Source organism: Procambarus clarkii, chromosome 70, assembly GCF_040958095.1.
Source record: "Procambarus clarkii isolate CNS0578487 chromosome 70, FALCON_Pclarkii_2.0, whole genome shotgun sequence".
Lineage (NCBI taxonomy): Eukaryota > Metazoa > Arthropoda > Malacostraca > Decapoda > Cambaridae > Procambarus > Procambarus clarkii.
This window is the reverse complement of record NC_091219.1, coordinates 27,236,031-27,263,350: the sequence shown is the minus strand read 5'-3', so window position 1 is coordinate 27,263,350 and position 27,320 is coordinate 27,236,031. Positions and strand designations below refer to the sequence as shown.

At 39.6% G+C, this 27,320-nt stretch overlaps 3 protein-coding genes across 6 annotated transcripts in view; 2 read left to right on the top strand and 1 right to left on the bottom strand.

Moving 5' to 3' along the window:
- LOC123744844 (uncharacterized) overlaps nt 1-11,891 on the bottom strand; it is a 28,972-nt gene extending 17,081 nt beyond the window's left edge. Inside the window, exons 1-5 of one of the 2 annotated variants that reach the window (XM_069311763.1) lie at nt 11,596-11,664; nt 8,557-8,659; nt 5,522-5,674; nt 2,582-2,695; nt 1,433-2,211 (exon numbers count right to left, since the gene is read on the bottom strand). In XM_069311763.1, coding sequence (XP_069167864.1) covers nt 1,433-2,211; nt 2,582-2,695; nt 5,522-5,674; nt 8,557-8,606 — 1,096 coding nt within the window. In that variant the 5' untranslated portion in view covers nt 8,607-8,659; nt 11,596-11,664. Of the gene's footprint in view, nt 1-1,432; nt 2,212-2,581; nt 2,696-5,521; nt 5,675-8,556; nt 8,660-11,595; nt 11,665-11,722 lie in introns of those variants that run through there. The other variant, XM_045725015.2, reaches the window with a different exon arrangement.
- Nucleotides 10,625-11,140, top strand: LOC123775244 (leucine zipper protein 4-like). Its single transcript, XM_045770227.2, has one exon. It carries the CDS (start codon nt 10,625-10,627, stop codon nt 11,138-11,140), a length of 516 nt encoding a protein of 171 aa, XP_045626183.1.
- Nucleotides 11,892-14,776: 2,885 nt separating the features above from the next.
- LOC123744846 (microsomal glutathione S-transferase 1) lies at nt 14,777-19,411 on the top strand. 3 transcript variants are annotated; one of them, XM_045725018.2, is made up of 4 exons: nt 14,777-14,918; nt 17,628-17,820; nt 18,311-18,390; nt 18,861-19,411. In XM_045725018.2, the coding sequence occupies exons 2-4, from the start codon at nt 17,701-17,703 to the stop codon at nt 19,093-19,095; spliced, it is 435 nt and encodes a 144-aa protein (XP_045580974.1). In that variant the 5' UTR covers nt 14,777-14,918; nt 17,628-17,700; the 3' UTR covers nt 19,096-19,411. The 3 variants fall into 3 exon arrangements, with proteins under 3 accessions (XP_045580974.1, XP_045580977.1, XP_045580972.1); XM_045725021.2 differs by lacking the exon at nt 14,777-14,918 and adding an exon at nt 15,037-15,174 and having other exon boundaries at nt 17,685-17,820; XM_045725016.2 differs by lacking the exon at nt 14,777-14,918 and adding an exon at nt 15,037-15,174.
- The last annotated feature ends 7,909 nt before the right edge of the window (nt 19,412-27,320 follow it).

The window sequence follows — 27,320 nt, the reverse complement described above, 5'->3', positions numbered from 1 at the left end:
CATCAAAATGGGCAAACTTTTTTCTATCATAATGGCTATATCTGACTAACAAATACAAATTTTGAACAAGAGTTACAAAAAGAATGTTTTATTTAACCAGGGTTGTTAGCAAGAACCAACTGCTAATTAAAATATATGCTTACAAACTGCTCTACCTTATACCATACAAAAACAAATGCAACAAATTTATTCATAATGTCTTTAGTACATTTTTAGTTTGGTTTGTTTACATGTTTTTTTTTTTTAAATATATACAAGAGTTGTTACATTCTTGTACAGCCACTAGTACGCGTAGCATGTGAATTATTTACCTAAGTCATGAAAACAACGTAACACGAATGTATGATGATGAGGATACAATGTAAAGAACTAATATAAACTAATCATTCAATGACATTATAAAAAAAAAAAATCTGGGTTTAAATATACTGTACATGAAATGCACATTATTATAGAAAAAAGAAAAATGATATTGAAGAGCCCAATAGTGGACCTCATAAAAGTACAAGAAGCCCTATGATGCTAGCTAAGCTCCCTATACAGGTGGCACTAGATTCACCCTTGTAACTCAATATGGGAAGATATGCATAGAGGAACCTGGAGATATCCTTATTATATCTAGGGCCAATCCTCTGCATGATGAGGGCAGGAAGCCAAACCTGACTGGGCCACCACAAGACCAGGGATTTGAACCAAAACGTAAATGGCCTCAAGGTAGTAAGCAAAAGCATGCAGCCTATAAAACTTCCGGCAAAAATTATCTTCCACTGGTTCTGGTCAAAACATATTGCATCTTCTCCAAAAGCACTGCGATTGTGGAATGGTAAAATAAAGAGTGCTCACATATGGTTTTCTGCAGATGCAACCAGATTCACATGAAGACTGCTCAATGTGCTGCAAATACAAAAAAATCAAAAGTATTGTCTAGTTCCTCCACCATTTACGTGGACATAACTGGGACAGAACATACATTAGCATATACGTCATTCAGCTAACGTAAAAATAAACCTGCTAAACTGGGCTCCTCAGGAGAAAGATGTATTTAAGCACAGTCCAAACAGTTGCATATCACAAAAATTGATGTGAAGCTACAAAAATATTTACAACCAGCACCCCTAACCAGCATGATAAAAGCTAGAAAAAACCCTTCAACATACATCAGACATGCCAGTAAAAAGCTTAAGGAAAAGGAACTGACTGTCTTAAATGGACCAAAGCCAAAAAAGGCAGGGAGAGGAAACCACTGAAGAGGAAATCCTTCAAGACTACAAAGAGCCTGCTAGCTGTGAATCTTGAGTTTCCAATGACCATGCAAGTGGAAAACTGATTACATATCTTCAGCCAGAAGTGGCCCCCCCCCAGGTGACACCATGGTGACCCAGCACCATGGTTATAGACACCCAGTTAGGTTCATAAATATGCAGTACAGTACCTGCTATTGCTCCAGGCTGAAGACCATTCTCAGTGTAGGAGTCAATCGAGGCTTTTAGAACTTGAACATCCATTTTGGCTTGGTGCAATTCTGCCATCAGCTTTCTGTTATTAGCCTTTGTTGCATTTAGCTCTGCCACAAGTGTCTGAATAAATCTCCACTGCACTTCTAAAGCATTGATTTCTTCAGTCTCGCCTTCACTCTGCCCACTTTCTTTAATATTGTCCATAAAGCCACTCTCTTTACCAGACAGACTGACCCTGGGCCTGTGTTTTACTCCTCTTTTCTTGGGAGAGTATGCATGACTGCTGCCCAGACAGCTTTGGGCTTGTGTTATACATGGCTCACTCATGTGTCTGCTCATATCCTGATGTTTACGTACTGGTTCATGGTCCTCACGAGGGAGGGGAAGGCTGCTGTAATCTATGGCACCTGTAAGTTTACAGTCTTGTTGTCTCAGGAACACAGAGTTCTCAAGGTTGCTAATGCCAGCTTGGCAGGTAATGTAGTGGCTGTTATTAGGCGATATGTTTTCTGTGTTGGTCTGATCAAAAAGCTGTGATGCCAGAAGGTATGGGAGGGCACTATGTGATGGAGAGGTGCCAAGAGGAATACTTCCATTGAGACCCGACTGATGAGAGCTTCCATTGACTCTGGGGGTAGCAGGAAGGCTATAGGAATGCTGCTGGGGTTTCTTGTAGTGTTTTCCATGATGAGGGCCATTACTGAGGCGGGACGAACTCCTGCGGTGCGAAGGCGGACTGTCGTCTTCTGTTTCACTGCAAACCAGAGAGATATTGTTTATCATTTATTGCACTGTATTTTGTGAAATGATATGGACAAAAATATAACTAAAATATTTTAAAATAAAAATAAGTATTAATTTTTAAAGTTAATGGACAATTGGCAGACTCAGAGCTAGAAAGATGAAAAACAAATCATACATCTTAAATCTTACATAGAACAGCACTTTAAAACCCCCCTCATTGTCTCACACAGTCCTATCATAAATGGCTAGAACAAACGTGAAGGGTTTAGGGACTCCTGGTTTTTTTTATATATGAGTATGGCAACTCATTTATGCTAATGATACACTATATTAAATTTCTAGGAATACAACACCTAAGTGTTTAATTGATCTTGACTCACCTGTCACTGTGTGTATTTCGTAATCGAGTTATGGGTGAGAGCGGAATATCCCGGTGGGTTGCCGAGTCCAGCGACGGAGCACGCTGCATGCCATGGTGACCACGACTGCTCTTGCTAAAATTTCAAGGGGAGAATAGCAATTACAGCAATAACTTAAAACAATGCACCATGATTATGAATTATGCATTAAAGCAAATGAGCTCATTAGATTTGTTTGTTCTTGCATTGTTCAGAACACCTATACCACCTTACTGAGACTGGGAGGAACTCAATGGCAGTGACATCCACACCATAACCTGTGGTGTGGGGGGGGGGGGAGGTCACAAAGAGCTAACTCTCACTTCCCTGTAGTTACTGATAGATAAGCACTGTTCAATAAGTAGACCAGGCTGCCACTAACACTCAACATCTTCCATCTCCATAATGTAGGCAGTGCTAGTTAATAATTAGATTACAGAATACGACCGTTTCTTTAATTGCTCGTTAAAAAATATAAAAATTTAGCTGAATTTTTGCAAAGCAAAAATTCAAAAGAAATGTCACAGAGGATCGGCACCTATGTACCCTACTACAGCAACCTCAAAGCCCAAAAACTTCTCTCTTCAACAGAGACAAAGGGACAAGGAAGGAAGCCCACATTCCCTTCACCTGGACTGTATGTCTCGAATCGCGGATCCCACATGTGTGAGGCCGTAGCACAATTAACTAGGCTATGAGCAGTCTTAAAAAGGAAAGTTTTCAGAAGCTGCATCCTGCTGCACTTCAGTATACAGCAGGATGCAGCTTCTGAAAACTTTCCTTTTTAAGACTGCTCACAGCCTAGTTGATTGTGCTACGGCATCACACGCGTCGGTTCGAGACCCATACAGTACAGGTGAATGGAATGTTTATTTCCATGGAAGTGTGGATGGCCATTTACAAGCCCACATTCCCATCAGACTTGTTAGGGTCTCAACAAAGAACAGAGACCTGGTGCCAACTAGCAAAGCAATCAAATCCCAAAAGTCAATACCAGAGGCCCAACCCAAAAACAGAAGGAAATAGAGGAGAAGAGGGGGTTTCCTAGTCTCTATTACAACTCAAGAGAGGCCAGCCTCTAAAGTGGTTTCCACCAGCCTGTTCCACCAGCCTATTTCCTAGCAGCTGGCTGCACTCTAGAGCCCAAAGAGAGCCGCTCTAGAGCCTATCAGTAGAGACCACTGATGAGGACTATGACCTTCACCCTGTAGAAATACTGGTGAATACTGTATAATAATGTTTAAGTTTAGCCCCTATAATACATTAACAGTAATTCATTTGGTGCATCAAATTCTACTATGCCATAGCTTTACTGAAAATAATGTTTCAACACATTAAAAGTGGCTAAAAAAGTGAGCAGGCAAATAAACGGCAAACAAACCCTATGCATCACTCGGTGCCCTGACATCACCTTCACCTCTGTCACCACAGTTGTAGTTCTCACAAGAAGGCTAGGCATTAACCCTCAAGGAAATAACAGAGAAACCTAGGGAAGTTAGGTATAATTATTTTCCATTAACTCTCTTTAAACCCCCAACATTCTCCACTACCTCTGGCTACTACTCCATCATCTGGCTCACAATAATGCATAAACGTTAACATAAATTCAACAAATGATGTTGAATTTAACAAAAATTCAATCAATTCAAATGCTCAATACGCCGCTTTTATTTAAAACTGAGGACAAAACAACAAGCTCTTAGCTAAGCATCGGTGGCGGGATAAAACTCTGTGTGAAATTTGAGAGGCAGACCACCGGAGGTCGAGGAGGAAGGCTGGTGCCGCCACACGAGCTGCCTCACCACTAGCACTTGCTTGCTCTTCACCTGCCCTACACACACACATCAAGCCTACCATCACTGGTTAACTTGTGTATCTCACACCTACCGCTCAAAACTACCTCGTTCCCATACCTCCTCACACTTCATCATCATAATTATCATGATTTTAATGATATTGATGATAGAGGAAAATAATGATACTGATTATAATGGTAATGATTTTAGTGATGATGATAATGAAGATACTGATTATGATATTATGGCAATGATTATAATGATACTAATACTTACAAAGATAAAGATTATGATAATGATAATGATTTTTTTAAATATATACAAGAGTTGTTACATTCTTGTACAGCCACTAGTACGCGTAGCGTTTTGGGCAGGTCCCTGGAGGATATTGAGGATGATAATGATGATAATGATACTAATAATGATATTGATGATAATGATACTAATAATGATATTGATGATAATGATATTGATAATACTGAAAATGATAATGATATTGAAAATTATAATGATATTGATGATTATGATATTGATAATGATATTTGAGGATACTGTACTGATAATATTGAAAATGATAAAGATATTGAGGATGATATTGATATTGAAAATAATAATGATATTGAAAATGATAATAATATTGAGGATGATATTAGGAATAATATTGATGAGAAAATCAGTAGGAGTCATGAGGAGGATGAGAGTAACCTGTGCCCGGTTACTCTCAGGCACACTCTAGACCACTACACCACGACACAGTCAAGTGTTGCAACCTAGGATTCAACTGAGATCTCAAGAGTTCCTGAGGCTTCCACTGAAGCCTAACCAGGGTATCACACACTTCCCCCAACCCCCATGCTCTCTGGCTTGTAGTCTAGGAATTCTTCCTCCTATGCTTTTCTTTAAATCTCTTTCAAACTCACAAAGAAATCCCATTAGCGTGATGTATCAGTGAGGAAAATCAACAGGCGCCATGAGGAGGATTTACCCATATTTCTTCCTCGTGGCTCCGACTGATTTTCTCATCGATACATTACGTTAATGTGATTTCTTTGTGCTTTGATGATAATGATATTTGGGGATGATGAAATTGATGAGGATGAATTAGGGCAGAGGCTAGAGTACTCACTTGTGGTGGTGTTCATGACCATTGGCGTGAGGCGTGGCAGGCAGGTGGCGGGCAGTGGGCGGGTGTTTGGGAGTGGAGCTGAGGGATAGTGACGAAGATTTACGAGGGCGTGGGACAGGGGGGGTAGACACTCTGGGTGCTAACAAGCCGTCCCTAGAATAAGCGAGCCATTTAGAACGTAACATAAATATTGTTGATTTTGAAAGTAAGAGCAACAAAGTTAGTGACCCCTTAACATTAAGCTGACAACTGCCACCAAGCAAACTTCACACAACATGCAGCTTCAATGTCGCATACTTGAGATAACCATATTGTCCCAGCATTTGTAAAATCATGCCTATGAGTTTATAACTACACTACACATAACAATGGCTAGCATGCATCATTATGACTTTGGGGAAGAAAATAGCATGCACAATGTATACACAACATGAAGATAACACAAACATGTTTACCAAATGCATTCGTTTCTGATTACAGCTCTTGCACATGACCAATTTCTGATGATTACAGGTAATAGATGTGACCAATACTGTGGCACTGGCCACCAAGAAACATTATAAATAAGGAATAAAACAAAATATTGGTAAATGCAGGAGAAGCACTAGTGTTGAGGAGTGCACGATGAACATGACAGCAGAGCTTCAACACCTGATACGGGCAGTTTTCAAAATGTGCATCAAGTGTGCCTATACATACCTTACTTTAATGTTTTGTTACAACCCTGGTTCACTAAAGTCAATCTTTAATGAGGTAATTGAGTTATAACTATTTACAGCATGCTACATGGACACATTTCTTGCAGAAGTTATAACAAACCTAAGTTTCTTTAATGGTTAAAATACAATAAGTGTTAAAAATTGGGGAAAAATACATGGTTGGTGCACAAGAACAAAATAAGGCAGAAAACATTAGGACTATAAACAAGATTATAAAAGAAGACAAGAACTATATTAAACATCGGTGCCTGTGATACTACAGCATCTATGAGATACCATCATCATCCTCAATACCATTTGCCTCCTAATTTAGTATTTTCTTAAAGGTCAGTACTGTATGTTTGTTTAACCTAATTATAAATAACAACAAAAAATTTGACAGGAAACCTATGAAACATTCACATAGAAACAGAAAACAACTCTGGCCATGATGACTAAAGATTAACTGATCAATTGATAATGATATTCATTTGGCATAGCTAATGTCATATGTACAGTGATGAGATAATGAAGTGTGTGAACATGATGGATGACATGCAGCAAGGAACACCTACAGGTGTAAAGTACAAGGGGGTAAGGATGGTGAGAAGGTAGTTAACACTTACTATAGCAGTTGATATGTAACCATTAAAAGGAAGCATCTATGAAATTTACCTGATCCATATACAATTACCTATTGAGGCGAAGGCAATAACAGATACATGGGCATTTACTAATACACTTCACAATATTTACACATCAACTATGTACTGTATTTGCAATGAGTGACTATAGAACAAAATCATTTATTTAAAAGCTAAAAATTGACACAATAAACCAATCTTATGAGCTTTAATAAATTTGTTATATGCTTTAGTGGTGTATCCACACCAGAAAGCGTTCACCACTACCACTTTCATCTTCTCCGACTGTTCTAGCATGCCTACAACGTGGATAAATTGCTCTCAATTAGCAAACAATAACCACATAACTGGCATGTTTGTCTCTGCAATATTTATGTAAAATGCATCTGTATATAGAATAAATATGTATAAATATCCCTTGTTGTTTCACTCTCTCTCCAACTGCTATACATTTAGGGATGTGATTTTCTCAACCAATCCTCCTGCCTGAGGCCTGACAGCTGAGTGGACAGCGCTTGGGATCCGTAGTCCTGAGGTTCCGGGTTCGATCCACGGTGATGGAAAAAAAGGGCAGTTTCTTTCACCTGATGGTCTGCTCACCAAGCAGTAAATAGGTGCTTGGGAGTTAGACAGCTGCTACAGGCTGCTTCCTGGGGGGTATGTAACAAAAAGTACCACCGTACCACCATGTGCTAGGTCGGTCATACGCATATGAACAAACTTCGTTTCCCGAGGCAAAGTTAGTAACCCGATTCGGATTTTACAAAGAAATTGGGCTCATAACCCAAAAGGTTCGTAAAGAGGGGCATTCGTAAGCCGAGGTGTCACTGTATATACTATGGTCCTCATTGTCACTACAAGTACTACCAAAACAGGAGGATGGGCTGAATTTTCTGTACAAGCTTCTCTACATATTAATACATGAAAGAAAACAACACTAATGGAATAACCTGCTTTTGCCATCACTAACAGCTGAAGACATGCTAAGACTTGAAGAATGAGGCAGGTTTACCTCTCAGCTTATAAACTCTACACTAAACTGTACTTTATTACTCACAAAACATTACATCTTTTCTCTTCTTTAATATTATATTGAGAAAAAAATTATTTGCAAAATACAATAGAACAGCTGCTGTTAATGTTCTAACCCCCACATCTCATCTTTGCCAAGCTAAAAGAACAAAGTTTATGCCCACATACCATGTTTACCAAGTTAAAGAGCGCAAAGTTTAATACTTACAAATATTCAATCCACTTTTCCTCGTTACTATATGCACTAGTAAACATGCATCAGTAACTTAGTCACTGCAGGCTACACCTTACATTTAGATTAGCAAAGAACTGTACAATAAAACTTAAAATTATATTATATACCTTTATGAAATACTTGTGTGAATATGACTAATGAATTAGCTAGGGAAGCTGCATATATATTTTTTAGAACAGATTAATCTAACAGGCATAAACTGTATGTTCAAAATACATATGTACTGTACTTCTGTCAACAGTTTCAGTGTCATGTAACACATTATAGGGTAGATGGGACACCACAAGCATAGCTCTCATCCTTTAACTGCACTCAGGTGCAGTAAAACCGCACCCGATTTGAACACGGTTAAACACTGCTCCACAAAGTATCTTCTTTAAACCTCTTTACCACAAGTATTAAAATCCCGAAAAAGAAGATACTCACGAGAGGCTGGAGGGTGGGGAAGTGAGGTGAAGCTGAGAAAAGTCGTCCATGGTCTGCAGTATGGCGGCATCCACAACATGGGGAGCGGTTCTCTATGGCAGACCTGTTCACCCAACATCATCAATATACATCTCACAAGATAAACATGCACAAGCAATATAAATATGACGACTTATGAAAACATCTAGGTGATAAGTGATACAATATCATGTTACTGCATCAAGAGTAGCACTTTTATACAACATTGCCAATCTTACATTGTTCATGGGGGGGGGGGGGGCAAAACTCTAGTGTTACATAATGTACAGTAATGCTGCTTATCATACTCAGAACGATGGTAATCACTGTCACACCCTTACACCCTGGACCCTGGTAATAAGTGTCACTGCCTGTCACACCCTGGACCATGGTAACCAGTGTCACTACCTGTCACACCCTGGACCATGGTAACCTATGTCACTGCCTGTGACATTGCTCTTTACTCACTCACTTTGCACTTACCACAAAATTACTTTTTCTAATTAACATTAAACACTGCATTTAGCAAATCTTTAATCACAACTAATTCTGAAAACTGAAAATGTGAAATATGCAAGGTAAGGCTACAGGGACTGCAATGATCAAATATCTACAAGTCACACCAGAGACACTATCAGGTTGCCAATATTGTAAGGATTTGTTTTCAGGCAGGTTACTGAAGAAGCACCACGCTCCACACTCCCCCCTACACCAGCTCTCACAAGTGGCACCACACTCCCCTCTACACCAGTTCTCACAAGTGGCATCACACTCCCCCCTACACCAGCGCTCACAAGTGGCACCACACTCCCCTCTACACCAGTTCTCACAAGTGGCACCACACTCCCCCCTACACCAGCGCTCACAAGTGGCACCACACTCCCCTCTACACCAGTTCTCACAAGTGGCACCACACTCCCCCCTACATCAGTTCTCACAAGTGGCACCACACTCCCCCCTACACCAGTTCTCACAAGTGGCACCACACTCCCCCCTACACCAGCTCTCACAAGTGGCACCACACTCCCCTCTACACCAGTTCTCACAAGTGGCACCACACTCCCCTCTACACCAGCTCTCACAAGCGGCACCACACTCCCCTCTACACCAGCTCTCACCAGCGGCACCACACCAACTCTCACAAGTGGCACCATACTCTCCCCTACACCAGTTCTCACAAGTGGCACCACACTCCCCCTTACACCAGTTCTCACAAGTGGCACCACACTCCCCCCTACACCAGTTCTCACAAGTGGCACCACACTCCCCCCTACACCAGCTCTCACAAGTGGCACCACACTCCAGCTCTCACAAGTGGCACCACACACCGCCAGCTCTCACAAGCGCCAATCATAATACAGTATACATATTCTGAATTATGGAATAAATTGCTAGTCAACAAAAAATATTTGAATATACAGTATATATTTCTTCACAGGTAATTATTTGCCAATTTTATTATGTTTATAATAACCATAAGAACAATGTTCTACCAATATCCATCAAAGGAATTCCTAAAATCTAATTTTAGATTTTATTCACATGTACAAAACCTTGTTCTTACAAACTAATCCTGATCTGAAACGCTTCCTTGATAATGTAATAGAACCCAAGAGCACCACACCAGACATAAATATCTCCTTTGATATCCCCAGAGTCGGAATAAATTTGTGCAAATGCTCCGTGCAAATAATAGGACCCAATCTATGGAACTCACTCCCTAAGCAATTAAAAAAATTGTGCAACCTATGCTTTATCTGCCCAAAATGCTATGTGTGTTAGTGGCTTTCCAAGAATGTGAGAACACCAATGTTATGTACTCTCACACCCCAACGTCACTTCTTGTATATAAATCAATAAAAATAAATCAATATGATGATAGTGAATAAAATAAAACCAGGTGGAAGCACACAGAACTAGCGTGGGGTGGGGGCACCAAGAGCCTCGGAAATACTGTGTTCTACTACATCCTCAAATATTAAAGTACATACACCCAGGTTCCCTAATGTTGAATGCTGCACTAAAAGGCAATTTTTGTGTACTACTAAAGATGAATATTACTGCTAAAGGGCCAGGCCTCTTGGCTGTACAGCGACATGCTCATAGTGTACAGCACTGTGCTGATAGACCTACAATGTCATGTTTACATACAGGTACAACCTACAGTGATGGCCAGACGGCCCTCAGCGATGGCCAGACGGCCCGCAGCGATGGCCTGACGGCCCGCAGCGATGGCCTGACGGCCCGCAGCGATGGCCTGACGGCCCGCAGCGATGGCCTGACGGACCGCAGCGATGGCCTGACGGACCGCAGCGATGGCCTGACGGACCGCAGCGATGGCCTGACGGACCGCAGCGATGGCCTGACGGACCGCAGCGATGGCCTGACGGACCGCAGCGATGGCCTGACGGACCGCAGCGATGGCCTGACGGACCGCAGCGATGGCCTGACGGACCGCAGCGATGGCCTGACGGACCGCAGCGATGGCCTGACGGACCGCAGCGATGGCCTGACGGACCGCAGCGATGGCCTGACAGCCTGCAGCGATGAGCTGATAGCCAGGTAAAATGACGTCCAGTGATGACAGTCATGTACAATGTACAGTAATAATAGGGTATACAACTCCCACTCCCCCCCCCCCTTCCCTGACTGCCACTCACCACCTGGTAGCCCCAACTCCCCCACCCCAAAACACACCCACCAAATTGCACCATTCCCCCTGTCCCCCCTGAATCGCTCTATTCCCTGCCTTCCCCTCCCCTTGGCAGAGCTGCTCCCTCTCCCCCTTCCCTGATAAACTTCATCTCCTGACACCTCTCATTCCCCCCACTCACAAGCACTTCCGGCACCCCCCCCCCCCACTGATCTGGAACCCCACCCCCGGGAACCCCCACCCCCGGGAACCCCCACCCCCTGGCACCCGACCCCATGGCACCCGACCTCATGGCACCCGACCCCTGTCACCCCCTACCACCAAAAACCCCTCACACCTATCTTTGCAATATGCGGCTCTTGCTATACCAGCTTCACCCCCCGACGACACACACGAGGCTGATGAGTCAAGAGAAAGATGCCTCTTGTGGGGAAGATGCCCCCCTTGTGGGACGATGCCCCTTGTGTGGTGGGTAATGGCGGTGATGGGCCTTACTTGTGTCTGCTGGGGTCATGGTGGGAGTATGGAGGCGCTGTAGGCCTAGCAAGGTAGCCATTGGGGCGCCACGGAGGCCAGAAAACCGTCAAATGGGTCAGCGGCGCCGCCTCTCCTGCCACTGTTTGTTGTGATTTGGCCAGACACTATTTTGTTGGCGGCGCCATCTATTAGCGCGCGGCGGAACTGTGGCGGCGCCCGACGGTGCCATCTGTTGGCGGCGCCCCTACCCATGCTGTGGGCGGTGGTGGCCACCTAGTACCCATGCTGTGGGCGGTGGTGGCCACCTAGTACCCATGCTGTGGGCGGTAGTGGCCACCTAGTACTCGTCCTGTGGGCGGTACTGGCCACCTAGTACCCATCCTGTGGGCGGTGGTGGCCACCTAGTACCCATGCTGTGGGCGGTGGTGGCCACCTAGTACTCATCCTGTGGGCGGTAGTGGCACCTAGTACCCATCTTGTGTGCGGTAGGGGCTCCCCTAATACCCATCTTGTGGGTGGTATTAGATCTTATGCCCATCTTATGGGCGGTAGTGGCCCCTAATACCCATCTTATTTGTGGTCGGTAATGGCCCCCTAATACCCATCTTGTGGGTGGTATTGAACCTTATGCCCATCTTGTGGGCGGTAGTGGCCCCCTAATACCCATCGTGTAGGTGGTATTAGACCTTATGCCCATCTTGTGGGCGGTAGTGGTTCCTAATACCCATCTTATTTGTGGTCGGTAATGGCCCCCTAATACCCATCTTGTGGGTGGTATTGGACCTTATGCCCATCTTGTGGATGGTAGTGGCCCCCCTGATATCCATCTTGTGGGTGGTAGTGGACCTTATACCCTTCTTGTGGGTGGTAGAGGACCTCATACGCATCTTGTGACGTGGATGGTATGAGGTCCACCACCATTACAATAATAATATTGTAGTTATTATGTTGAACTCTAATTTTGCTACTACGTATTCATCTAACCTTATTATTATTTTTTTTATTTTATTTATATATATATATTGTGACGGTAAAGCGTTGGTGTTCGGCTGTTTCAAAAGCTAGGGGCAGGGATTCGTCGCATTAGAGAAAAAAAAGAGAAAAAGCTGGAACTTTCGTCTGTGGTAAGGTAATGGGAAGACACACAAAACACAAGTAAATTTAACAATGAAATTTTAATTACGTTAGAAAAACAAGACATGAATAAAGTTAAGCATAAAATATAAAAGACAAGTCAACAAACAAAATAATATGAATAATCACTGGCAAATGAAAAGTTACGTTAAGACAAGAGAGTTACAGTGATAGCAAAATAAATATGAATGGAGCTGGAATATTGGCTTCGAGCTGCCACCTCCCTTAGTACACGAAAGCCAAGGCTTAGTCTACCAGCGAGAGATGTCAACTGCAAGGAGCACTGAGATATTCTGACAATACTGGGCCACTGCAGCCCAGACATCAACTTGTGGTGGAGGGCGGAGGGCAGGTGCGACGGGACACCAGCCAATCAGCGACAGGCAGGCAATGGACAAGTAGTTTGCTGGTTTACGGTGGCGGTAGCTAGCAGGTGTGCCGGTGTGCTGGATACGTTTTGCTCTCTGGGCAAAACGTTTTGGAGATACTTGCTGTACGTATCTTCTATATTATCTTTTGTTTTTACGTACTTTGTAGGGAAGAACAGGCTCAATCTCTCTTGAAAGAGATTATCGTCACAATATATACAAAAGTTCTTACATTCTTGTAAAACTGCTAGCACACATACCATTTCGGGCAGGCCCTTAATCTTAATTTTCCCTGGAATACGACCTGCCAAGTTGTTTATCAACCAGGCACCCATTCACTGCTGGGTGAACAGTCATACAGTTAAGGATTGGCGCCTAGTCAATCCTCCAACCCGTCCTCACACTAAGCTGTTTAAAGCAGCGACGGTCCCTTCCCCCCCTACCCCCCAGACACATTCATAAATTTTAACATACTGTGTATTAAACATTGGTTTGATCTCGAATATAAATTAATACTGTATTATTATACATAAAAATTTTATGTATAGTTAGGCGTAGATTAAGTTAGGTTAGGTGTTTAGGCTCTGTTGACGGTTATTTGTATTTGAAGTACGTGGGTGAACTGTGGTTCGAACATAGGACGCGAGCGAAGCACTTGTTCAGGAAGTGTTCGGGCGTCATCAGTTGCGAGTCGTGTGTAACAGCCCGTCCTCCCAATCCGTCCTCGACTCAAGTCCCAGCCCGTCCTCCAAACAAGGACCCAAAAGTGATACCATGCACCCGCCAAACCCGCGGTTTATGAATGAAAAGCGGTTTACACACGACTCACAACTGCTGACGTTCGAACATTTCCGGAACAAGTGCTTCACTGACGAATTTTGCTCGAACCACAACGCCATAAATCAGCCCGTCCTCCAAACAAAGATCCAAAAGTGATTCCATCCACCCGCCAAACCCCCTGTTTATGAATGAAAAGCGGTCTACACACGACTCACAACTGCTGACATTCGAACATATCCAGAACAAGTGCTTCACTGACGAATTTTGTTCGAATCACAACGCTATAAATGCTTCACCCACGTACTACAAATACAAATAATCGCCAACAGAACCTAAACACCTAACCTAACCTATCCTATGCCTATATATACACAATATGCCAATATATTATATTTATTTATACTTGAGAAAATTCACGTTTTGAATAAACAGCATGTAATTTGCTGTTTATTAAAATTTAATCATTAAAGGGACCCAACCACTTGGGCAGGACGGTAGAGCAACGGTCTCGGTTCATGCTGGTCAGCGTTCAATCCCCGACTGTCCAAGTGGTTGGGCACTATTCCTTCTCCCCGTCCAATCCCAAATCATTATCCTGATCCTTTTCATGTGTTATATAGTCGTAATGACTTGGCGCTTTCTCCTGATGGTTCCCGTTCCTTAATCATTAGAAGTCGAGTATCAAGATACCAGAAAAAAACAATACGCTTCTGTCAGACGCACGATCAACTGAAATTTAAATACCTTTCATTCTTTTGAATAACTAATTTGACCCTTTTCTAGATGTATATCAATAAACCCATTTTACGAATAAATAAAGCGAAAGTACTGAACAATTTTTAAATCTAGACAATGGAGAAGAAAAAAGTGCTTAGGCGAGAGTGCCGTAGGAGACTTTGAGGGCGAACGTGCAGGCGTCGACGCCAGCCCTTGTGAGTGGGTCTTATATAACATAACAAGTCTATTATTCAACGTATATAAGCTCCATATACCTCTATGGTGTCTAGACAACTAGCAACAAATACTGTATTATCAATTTAGCTCGTCTCTTTTTTTTTTTTTTTTAGCCAACAATGGCGTTTATAGCAAATTATTGGTGTGGTTTGAACTGGCAATCTCTGTGGAGATATCACCTGGGGCTGAGTATAGTGTGCGGGTGGGTGCAGTGTGCCGGTGGGTATAGTGCAGGTGGGTACAGTGTGCGGGTGGGTACAGTGTACTCACGTATTTGTGCTTACGGGGGTTGAGCTTTGTCTCTTTGGTCCCGCCTCTCAATTGTCAATCAACTGGTGTACAGGTTCCTGAGCCTACTGGGCTCTATCATATCTACATTTGAAACTGTGTATGGAGTCAGCCTCCACCACATCACTGCCTAATGCATTCCATTTACTAACTACTCTGACACTGAAAAAATTCTTTCAAATTTCTCTGTGGCTCATTTGAGTACTAAGTTTCCACCTGTGTCCCCTTGTTCATGTCCCACCCGTGCTAAAGAGTTTGTCTTTGTCAACCCTGTCAATTCCCCTGAGAATTTTGTAGGTGGTTATCATGTCTCCCCTTACTCTTCTGTTTTCCAGGGACGTGAGGTTCAGCTCCTTCAGCCTTTCCTCGTAGCTCATGCCTCTCAGTTCCGGGACAAGTCTGATGGCATACCGCTGAATCTTCTCTAAATTTGTCTTGTGTTTAACTAGGTATGGACTCCGGGTAGGAGCTGCTTGGCAGGAACTGCCAATTCCAGGATTGGTCTGACATAAGTGGTATACAGGGCCCCTGAACGATTCCTTACACAAGTTTCTAAAGGCAGTTCTTATGTTGGCCAACCTTGCATATGCCGCTGATGATATCCTTTTGATGTGGGCCTCTGGGGACAGGTTCGGTGTGATATCGACCCCCAGATCTTTCTCTCTATTTGACTCTTGCAGGATTTCACCTCCCAGATGGTACCTTGTGTTCAGCCTCCTGCTCCCTTCGCCTAATTTCATTACTTTACACTTTCCTGAGTTGAACTTTAGCAACCATTTTCTAGACCATTCCTCCAGTTTGTCCAGGTCATCCTGTAGTCTCTGTCTATCTTCATCTGTCTTGATTCTTCTCATAATTTTTGCATCATCAGCAAACATTGAGAGGAATGAGTCTATACCCACTGGAAGATCATTTACACATACTGTATTAGAAACAGAATGGGTCCAAGTACAGAGCCCTGTGGGACTCCACTGGTGACATCTCACCATTCTGATGTGTCTCCCCTCACAGTTACTCGCTGTTTCCTTTGCTTAGATACTCCCTTATCCACTGGAGCACCTTACCTTTTACTCCTGCCTGTTGCTCCAACTTTTGTAACAGCCTTTTATGGGTACTTTGTCAAAGGCTTTCTGACAGTCCAAGAAAATGCAGTCTGCCCACCCTTCTCTTTCTTGTCTAATTTTTATTGCTTGGTCATAGAATTCTATTAAACCTGTGAGGCACGATTTACCATCTCTGAACCCATGTTGGTGGTGTGTCACAAAACTACTGTTGTGATAGTGATACATATTGTGGGTACAGTGGGCTGGTGGGTAGTGTACTGGTCAGTATAGTGTAATCTAATTATAACTATCAGATAACACACAACCCCTCTGTTTAAATCACTAAACATGCTAAACATACTCACTCCACACATTCTCTTGTCCTATTTACATGTACAAACCTCGTTCCTAAATGCTAATCCTGACCTAAAACTTTTCCTTGATAGAGGCAATAGAACCCATGAGCACCACATCAGAAATAATTATCTTTGATATCCTCCACAATCAAACTAAATTTGTGCAAACACTCCATGCAAATAAAAGGGCCCAGGCTATGGAACTCATTCCCCAATGAAGTAAAAAGTTGTCTAACTTATGCTTTATTCAAAAGGAAAACCATAAAGTACCCAATTTCATCTTCATAGTTTCCTACCTTGTGCTACCCACTATCCCAATATTGGTACATAAGACATGGAACTTCTCAAGTGTAATTATTTCCATCAGTTTATATTGTAGAAGTAAATAAATACAGCCTGTAAGGAAATAGTCATGATGTATAGTGTGTGACAACTGGTAGTGTGATGGTGTGTAGTGTGTTGTGGTTTCAGGCATCATTGCTGCTCCTCATGCCTGCTAGTTTGCCATTTTGATCTCTCTCTGAGAGTCCATTGGGTCACTCTCACTTGTTTACTGCCCCATTCTCTGTTCTTGGGTGTTGAGGTTTTCGCAATGTTTCAGCAACAGCTAGTGTCTCCTCAGCCGATTCACATGTTTCGGTTATGATCAATGGCTCCAGGCAAGTGCCCATGTTTCTCCAACTTGTGGATAGGTGCTCGGAAGTGTAATTTGTGTGTAAATTATTGTTTTTTATGATCATGACTAATGTTTTGGACATGAAATTTGATGTATGGCAACTTTCCCTCTTAAATTTATTAATACTGTACTGTACTGTATCTTTGTCAACATGATGCATACAGCTGTTTTGCATATTATTTCATGTGTCCAGGTTGAGTGAAACCTCAGCTGCTGTGGGCTGCCAGAGTACCAAGCAAGTGTCATGTTCAGCCTATTCATTTGCTGTTATTAATTTGTTTAACTTTGTTTCTGGCTTTTATTAATCCTTTGGTATGATTTCAGATAGAGAAAAGGCTGTGGAACACCAGCACCATCATTACACTACTAAATTTCCAACAGACAGAAAAGGTGCAACATGTCTGGGTGGAACCTAGAGAATCCAGTGTTCAGCAGCTATGTCTTCTGGTCTGGTGTACTGGCTGCCAAGATGCTCCTTATGGGACCAATCACTGGCTACTTCCGTATTACCCGCAAGGTAATACACGTTAACAAAAGGCTACAACTCCCTCCTGCAAGGTCTCTATCCCCATTCTCCCACAAAGCCATAGCTCTACAGGGAGAGAGCTATGGCCAGAGAGGCAAGGTCTCTCTTTCCCATCAACCTACAAGGTTTTCATCCATTCTGTCTCATGCACTCAGCACAAATACCGTACAAAGAATTACTTTGTTACATGAACCTTGCTTGACATGAACAACGATATAGTGAGTTAAATTGATTGTATTAATTTGCCACACTAACCATATACTGTACAATCATTTAGCGAATACATTAACTTATTTATTATGCAATTTTATCCCACTTTTTTTTTTTGTGTGTGTGTGTGCACACAAAGGATTATGGTAAAGTGGGGCATAATAACAAAAATAATAACAATATAGTAAGTATTGAAATAATAACAATGCTTACAAAAGCATTGGTGGTTGTTGTTTGAGAATTACCAGTAACAAATGCCACACTTCCACAGGCTTTTGCCAACCCAGAGGATGTAGCTGCCATGGGTGGCAAGGATGTCAAAACCAACAGTGATGTAGAACGGGTTAGGAGGTGAGTACTGAACTTTGAACAAAAAGTGGCTTGCAAGAACTGGGCAAGTAGATGAGCATTGTTAAATACAGGCTACTGATGTTATATGAGCATTGGATCAGATGAATACTGTTCTCATGTTAAAAAGTATTTGCTCTTTTTAGATAGAAAATTTGTATGCCTTCATTTTGTCCAGTCCCCCACTATCGCCACTTCTCTTTTGTTCCAACACACACCAACACTTCTTCCTTGTGCAGACGAGGAGTCACAATAGTGTGGCTGAAATATGTTGACCAAACCACACACTAGAAAGTGAAGACGACGCCGTTTCGATCTGTCCTGGACAAGTCTCGCAATCGACTTGAGAATGGTCCAGGACGGACCGAAACGTTGTCGTCTCTTCACTTTCTAGTGTGTGGTTTAGTCAACACTTCTTCCTTGTTCCAACACCACTTCTCCCTCAGTTTCACTAACATCTTTTTTCTCGTCAGAGCTCACCAGAACGACTTAGAGAACATCCCTGTGTTCTGGGTATGTGGCCTTCTCTACGTGCTCACCAACCCATCCCTGTTGACTGCCAGCATCCTCTTCCGAATCTATGCCTCCGCCAGGATCCTACACACTGTCTTTTATCTGCGAGGCAGTTTCCTGAGGGGCTTCTCTTACTTTGCAGGCATGGTAGTCAAGTTTTTCATGGTTGGCACTGTGCTCTACACTTTCTGGTAGAGCTTGCAGACGGGTTGTTAGTGGCTCGCTCTACATCACCTTTGCCACTTGAGGATCAACATAAAAAAAATAATAGTTCTTGGTTTCTAATGATGGCTACGTTGTTTTTCTAATAGTTACACATAATTTTTCAGAGTATTTTTGTTGTAATATTGTTGTGCTGCATATTTTATGTTCATTTAATAAAATATTTTACTCTGTATGCCTTTGTTTCTATTATTTCTGATTTGATTACTAAATGATCACTAAGGATGGTCATATTTGTTTTAATCTGCATATTTTCCCCTTTGTAAATGTAATAAAAAAATTAACAATTTTATGCCTTTTGTTTTCAGAATTGACTCCTAATTGTAGACTATGAAGGATTTTACTTTTCACTTGAGCAAGGTAAAATAGACCAAGATGTTAAGCATGATACAGTACTGTATCTCCACTTTTGAATTTAAACTATTTTTCTTAGCAACTGTGCCATTCAAAAGAAAATTAATGCTAAAAAAAAAAAAAAATCAAAATATACCCCAAGTAACATAATATTTGCCTATACTGTACTTTGTTCCCCAAACAACCTACATAATGTCACTAAATTAGGTATGAAGTGCCCTGGTTGCCCCCAAAAGGTTGCATCATTAGGGTCAACCCCTCCTCCATCCCACCTATGACAGTCCATGGCTTAAAATGATGAAATACAGTACTGTACTAAGGACTTGTCTTGCTGCCTTTTATCACTTCACATTTTATTGGAGGGTAATGATAGATGCAGACCCCCAACCCAGCCATGGTCAACAACCCCTCACCAGTCACTGAAAAGTTGTGTACAGCTAGCCCCAAGCAACTGTCCTCCATCCTTGGACCGAGAGATATTCTTTCTTAAATACTGTATTGATAGATAAATACGTACACCCAATAATCATGATATTTTTTTATTACATTTCTAATAAGGAAGAAAAATTGCTTTTTCCATAAACCATATCACAAAAGATTACAATACATTTTTAAAAAATTAGAAAAGCGGTAAAAAAAAATGCAGGATACATTTTTGGGTGACATTTGATTCTGTGACCAATACATGGTAGCATTTACCGGGTGCTGGTGTCTGTTCTGAAGTTCAGAGACTAAGCAAATATTACATGATTTGGAAGTGTTTTTCTAGGGTTATGAATGTAGGTCACATGTTGCAGCAAGTGCAATATACCTTGATTAAACTGTTATTGTATTTTCCAGCCAAAGGGTTAAAATCACTAGAAAAACCAGTGTTGAATGTATTGTTTATACTAATTTTTTTCTTTTCTGTTTTTTGGGTGTAAAGAATATAACTATTTGGGCTATAAATTTGGTGTAAAGATGTTTGCAAATAAATTTGCCAGAGTATAGATGTAAAACAAAATGTATTATGATAATAGATTGTGTGACGTGCTAAATACATGAATATTTCATTTATTTTCAGCATAAATATAAGTAAAAAATATTGAAATGTTTGAACATATTTAATTTATATCACCATAAGAAAACAAGCACAAGCCTATTACTTTCCAGTAATTAATGTGTGAAAATTAATCACTAGCAGAGATATTATTGTCTCGAGTGATAGGTAATTAGCGGAGGTGACCTCTGGATGGTCCCCTGATAAGCTATTGTGCTAACAATATTTTAGCACAATATTGGGCTAAACAAAACCCAGAATTGAAAGATGATGCATTTTAGTCTCATTAGAAAGTTTACTGTTAAAGTATAAGTGATGTGTTTTAGCATCATTGGAATGCTAATGTTCTATTATTTAATCTTATTTTTCCTTTATATTATTCTACTTTTTCTCTCCAACCCAACAAAAATGGAAACTGGGTACAGTAATGATAATATATCTAATATACATATACTGTATATATTAACTATAGAAGATATATGGTCAAATATTTGTTGGAGTGAAGTATCAAAGTGCCTTAATTCTTATTCCAGTTCCAAGACTGACTTCTTAGGGACCCCTATTAGTTTGTACACCCATATTGAGTCTGCCCAATTTTCCTCAGCAGTATAACAAGTTAACCATCTTCTTTACTATAATGAATTTGTAACAAATCTTGACACAGGAAGTTGTTCTAAAATATTCATTACGTTGTATTAAAAGTTGCCACAAGTACCACTATTTAGATATTAAAATCACATTAATGATGTAAGAGCATTACCTTTCCTTGCCATCACGTGTAGATTTTTTTATTTATCCATTATTTTCTTTAAATCCTACCTTGGAGAATGAAGTTCATGGAGGGAACTATCTTATAGTGTTGGATTACCTTTTCTGCCAGCGATCATCAATCCTGTAATCTGTAGTCACACTGGCAGTGATTTCTGGCTTCAGATTATATATTACAATTTCGTTCACTTAAGATTTGGCCTGTGATACGCCAATATACAGTGAGCCTATAGTTATAAAAAGTAACGAATATGTACAAATTTCACATTACTGTAAAGTATTTGCATTCTCAAATCACTTTTAGTGTTTTGAAGCTTTCATATACGGTATAGTTGATCTGGTCTTTTAAATACTCATTGCAGTGCCATTCTGCAAGTTTGAAAGGGATAGAGTTATGTAACATTGTCAAATCTTGTTCTTAAATTACAACTCTGAATATTTAACCAAACAGGTACTTGTATTCTTTACTTTTATTAAAAGGTGAGCATGAGAAAGGTATAATTCAGAAATATGTTCAGTCTGATCTCATCTGCCACACAAGTAGGTGTAAACTATTGTAATATTTACTAAACATTCCTCAATTAGACTCCAGCATCAAAACATTTTATACACAGTTATTTTACTTTTACTTAAATTAAAAAAAAAAACTATGCAAATTTGTTATTTACTTGTACATATGTTAACTGTTAAACATTCTTTTAACAAACTAAATTAAAATTTGGAGCATTTAACAAAAACAGTGGTCTATAACATTTATTTTTGTCAAATGCTATGTAAAAGAAACCACAAATATTTAATTTTAAATTACAAGTGTTATGGGTAGTGAATTCATCCAAACATACAAGTTGTTATACAAAAATGTTACATTTTACTAAACATTCCATATCCAACTGCAGCTGAGAGCAATTAACAAAAATATTATTTATATTGTTTATCTTTTACAAATGCTAAGTCAAAAATAAAGATTTAAAGTCTACTTTCAGTCAGATTTAGTCTTTAACCCAAATGCCACTTTCAGAAATGGCCAAAAATGTGTTTACATTATTCATTCCTCGGCTTGCCACCACTAACGTATCTTACAAAATGCTGTAAATTCCTATTTTCATCAAATGCTAAGTGAAATAGGCTCAATTTTTTTGTGGTCTTATTTTCACTCTTGGATCCCATTCCAGACATTCACATACAGTCACTAAAAATTTTACTGCTTTCTGAAACACTCCTTGCAATACTGTAATTTGAGTGGAATATTTTAGAGAGCAATTGCTTATTTTCATTAAATACCATGTTAAAAAATAATAATTTTAACAGATTTTCAGAAATAGGTTTGAAGGAAGCATAAACCAAATTTTGTTCCACTCAGCAATAAATGTTGACAATAACCATGAAGTCAATCATTTGGTGCAGTTCGGAAAATAGTTGTTGGTGTGCACTCTATTTGCTCCGAGTTTGCTAAAGAAGTTTGAATGTGCATGTATATCTTCAGTGTATTATTCCATTCCTATTTACACATGCTGTAATGTATTCCCCACAAATAATTTTATAAGGAAATACTTAATTTCCTTTACAGCTCTATACTCCTAAAGCACTTTCTTTCATGATCAATTAAAATTTACATGTATGCTAGCTCGACCCTACCTATACTGAATTTATACAGGGAAATTTCCTTATGAATAATAGAAATCTGTAGCCAATTAAAAAGTTCCATGGTCCATTGGATAATCGATACAAAAACCTTTTAAACTACCACCCACAATTTTGCTCACACACACAAACTAAACAGCATACAGAAGTTGTATGTCACTAATATCCATCATATATCAGGCTCCATTCATCTGGAACCTTTATCCCAATCCCTTAAATGATCCCTATCAATACCAGCAGTCAAATCTGCTTTTAAGAAACATGCCTGAAACAATTCATCCAAGAACAACCATTACACATCACATGTACAATATTATAAGACTTCCCTTTATTTGTAAAAAAAAAATACTTCAATAGAACAAATTAATTGTTCTCAACTGTCCTCTCATTTTCCTTCACTACTCTCCTATACCTCCATCCTCTCCCCCTCACACATGACAGGGTTACAAAATAAGGCAAGAGAACAAAAGATAGGTAAACTATTTTCTTAGACTGCCAGATAGCTTTTGATTTAAACACACACACACACACACATGAAGATAAATGGAGATAACGGACTTGAGATTACCCGATAGATAAGAAACAAAAAGAGTCATAGAGAGGATGTATCAGAATGTAGAGGAGTGGAAAGTAGGATGTACCAGGGCTTTGTCCAAGAGCCATTGCTCTTTCTACGTAAATGACCTACCAGGAGTGAGCTTTTACACGTCGGTGAAGAAATGGGTTTTGGGAACTGAGTATCTAAGGCGCTCCAGAAATCACAAGCCCATCCACAATTATTACAAATAAACAAGAAACTTTAATTGGTAGAAACTTGACTAAGGGTACCAATTAAATGTAACCATTTATAAAAAATTAAATGCAATAACCATACACCCGAGTACCCCCATTTCCATTACTCGAGTTATTGTTTGCAAAAGTTAATGACAGTAAGGACTGGGGACTGTCAAGTGCTGCAAAAATGACATTTTAACAAACCTCAGGGGGTGGGCTAATATCAGCAACTAGAATTCAATCCAAATAAGTAAGATAATAAAGGGAGACGAGTGACCTGTAGGTAACCACACCCTAAGGAAAAGGCAACTAGATGAAACAATAAGAGAAAAAATACCTGGATGGGAATATAATTCCAACACTATTAGCAGAAGCTCATGTGAACATGTTGATGTCAATGGCATTCACGAAGTTGGCAACTATATGAATGTAATTTATGCATCTAAATAAGGAGGCTTTCAAATTTGATATGCTACCCATGTGGAACCCACAGTTTGTGACACACAAACAAAAACTTGAGAAAGTACAGAAGTTTAGTATCAGAAGAATATTAGCAGAACTGAGAGAGGTTCAGGTATGAGCTCAGGATAAGTGAACTCGCTTTCAGAACCTTCGAGGACAGAAGAAACAAGGTACAGTACTGAAAGGAATAGACAACACAGACAACGACAGCCTATTTTAATTGAAAGACGGTAGGACAAGGAAACATCAATGGAAATAGGATACATAACCAAGTCAGAGAAATGGAAGAAAATTCTCATACCCTTTATAGATCGTCAGCAAGTGTAGTGCATTAAAGGAAGTTGTCAAAGCTCCTTCCATCCACAAATTTTAAGAAAAATTATGAAGGGAACTTGAATGTTGAGAGCTGCAAATAGCGATCCAAGCCTAAATTTCTAGGAGGCAGAGCACAGAGATATTTTACAACCCCATAGTCACTAATAGGTAAGCACACTCCTACACCAGCATTATCTCCCCCTCACACCCCTAAACCATCACACACTCCCCCTCACACCCCTAAACCATCACACACTCCCCCTCACAAACTTCTGGAGTAGGCAGGTAAATGGCTCCTGGAATTCAATCCAAATAAATGTAAAGTAATGAAAACAGGTAAGGTAGACAGATCTGTATTTAACCATAAGGGGTTAAATGAAAGGGGAGACCTGTATGTATATCATAAGGGGAAGGTATACTCTCCCCCTCACACCCTTCCTACAATAGCATACTCTTCCCTCACACCCCCTCCTACAGCAGTACAATTTGCCTCACTCCCCTCCTGTTTCAGCATACTCCCCCCTCCTACATAAGCATAATCTCCCTTCCCACAACAGTATACTCTGTCCTCACAATTCTCCATCAGCACTCACACACACAACTTAACCAGCCACTTAATCTGATGAGTCTTAATATAACTAGCCAGTAACTATAATAAATAGCTTATATACAGTGAAGTACCAGCATTATGAAGATTAAATTATTATTGCACAAGTGCAATCTATATTTAAACTATTTTAATTTAAACATTTGGTGTACAAATCTTATAAAACTATTAGTTATGTGATACATAGTGTTTACTACCCAACAAATATTATAGTGCTTACTATCCAATAAATATTTTATCACATTTACTAATAACAAATGCAATTACCCACATCTGTATGTTGCTAGGCTCTTGGTCTTCTCCCATGCAAAGACCTGTGTTGGAATCCTTAAAATATTTCCATTCATCTATATACACTGTTATCCCAGTAGGATTTCCAGAGCTTTTATAGCTGCAAGTTTTGCAATCCCAAAGGATTCACATGATTTACAGGTCTGCAATTCCTATAGTATTCTGACAAACTGTGATTATTGTAAGACTGATGACTTACAGATCTCATACTGAACTATATACTGACTGTACAGTACTTTGTATGGGTATTGCATTCACACTAAGATCTAAAATTATTTGTCTGTTGACCAATAAATATTATTTATGATTTACTATTATGCTTTGTCCTTCATCACTACAGCACTACTAAAAACCTTTGTACTTTGAAAATTCAGAACAGGCTAATTCATCAATTTGACTATTGTGAACCCTTTCTTCCTTAAGAAAAAGCCCCATGTAGGCACAGATCACATTTAAGGATAAGGAAATCATATGCAAGCACCAGCCCTGTGTAGAGAGCAGCCACATGAAGAATCTTTCCCAGATATATCAAATACTTTCAAGTTGAAGGATCCACTGACACATCTGCCAAATAATTTGACATTCCAGCTACTATATTGTAGCTGTGATTTTCTTGGACTATGTAAGCAGTGTGGGGAGAAAGGTTGAGGAGTGTCTGAAGCAAACGTATGCCTGTGCAGGTTAAGTGGAACTAACAGAAAAAGAATCTAGACAAAGAACAAAAATTAACACTTATAAAATGTGGCAAAAGGCCCCAAATGTTAGTAGTGGTGCAGTTCTCTTATGGAAAAGGGAAACCATCAAAGTCAGAAAGGGTATTTCTTGTTTTGTGTACCTATCTCAAATTAATTTTTTACTTGCATTTGTAAACAAAATCAATTTTAGCTGTATGTATCAGATAGGCCATACACTATTAATATTTAGGAAGAAATTCCAAGTTTATGCATAAATACAACTTAAAAGCAGCATTACAACATTAATAATTGGAACATATTTACCAAATCTTCATGTTTTGGATTGCCATTCAAGATTAGTGTTAAAGCAGCTTACAAACTCTTCAGTGTTATGCAGCCCCAGGTCAACTTTACTCTAGAATGACATTCTCAGATTACTATTTCTTTGAAATTTAGCATTAAATCATAATCACTTATGACAAACTGAGTTAACAAAAATTAATAAAAAAAAAATAATAATAATAATTAATGATTTATAAACAACTATCCCAGATTGCAAATATAACTGCAGTAATTTTTTTAACACTGAAAAAGACCTGGAAAAATATTATATTTATATATATATATATATATATATATATATATATATATATATATATATATATATATATATATGTCGTACCTAGTAGCCAGAACGCACTTCTCAGCCTACTATGCAAGGCCCGATTTGCCTAATAAGCCAAGTTTTCCTGAATTTATTTACTTTTCTAATTTTTTTCTTATGAAATGATAAAGCTATCCATTTCATTATGTTTGTGTTAATTTTTTAAAATTTAAGTTAAAACTAACGTAGATATATGACAACCTAACCAACCCTACCTAACCTAACCTATCTTAACCTAGCCTAAACTAAGTAAATAATATATGTTCTTAATATAATATAATATAATATAATATAATATAATATAATAATAATAATTCAAATATACTAATTGGAAACAATTTATTGAAAATAAAGAATATCACTCTGCCTATTAGGCAAATTGGGCCTTGCATAGTAGGCCGAGAAGTGCGTTCTGACTACTAGGTACGACATTTTATATATTATATATATATATATATATATATATATATATATATATATATATATATATATATATATATATATATATATATATATATATATATATATATATATATATATATATATATATATATGCAGAAAAATAGAGAATGCTAAATGCATTTTCGGCTTAAATTGCCTTCATCAGAG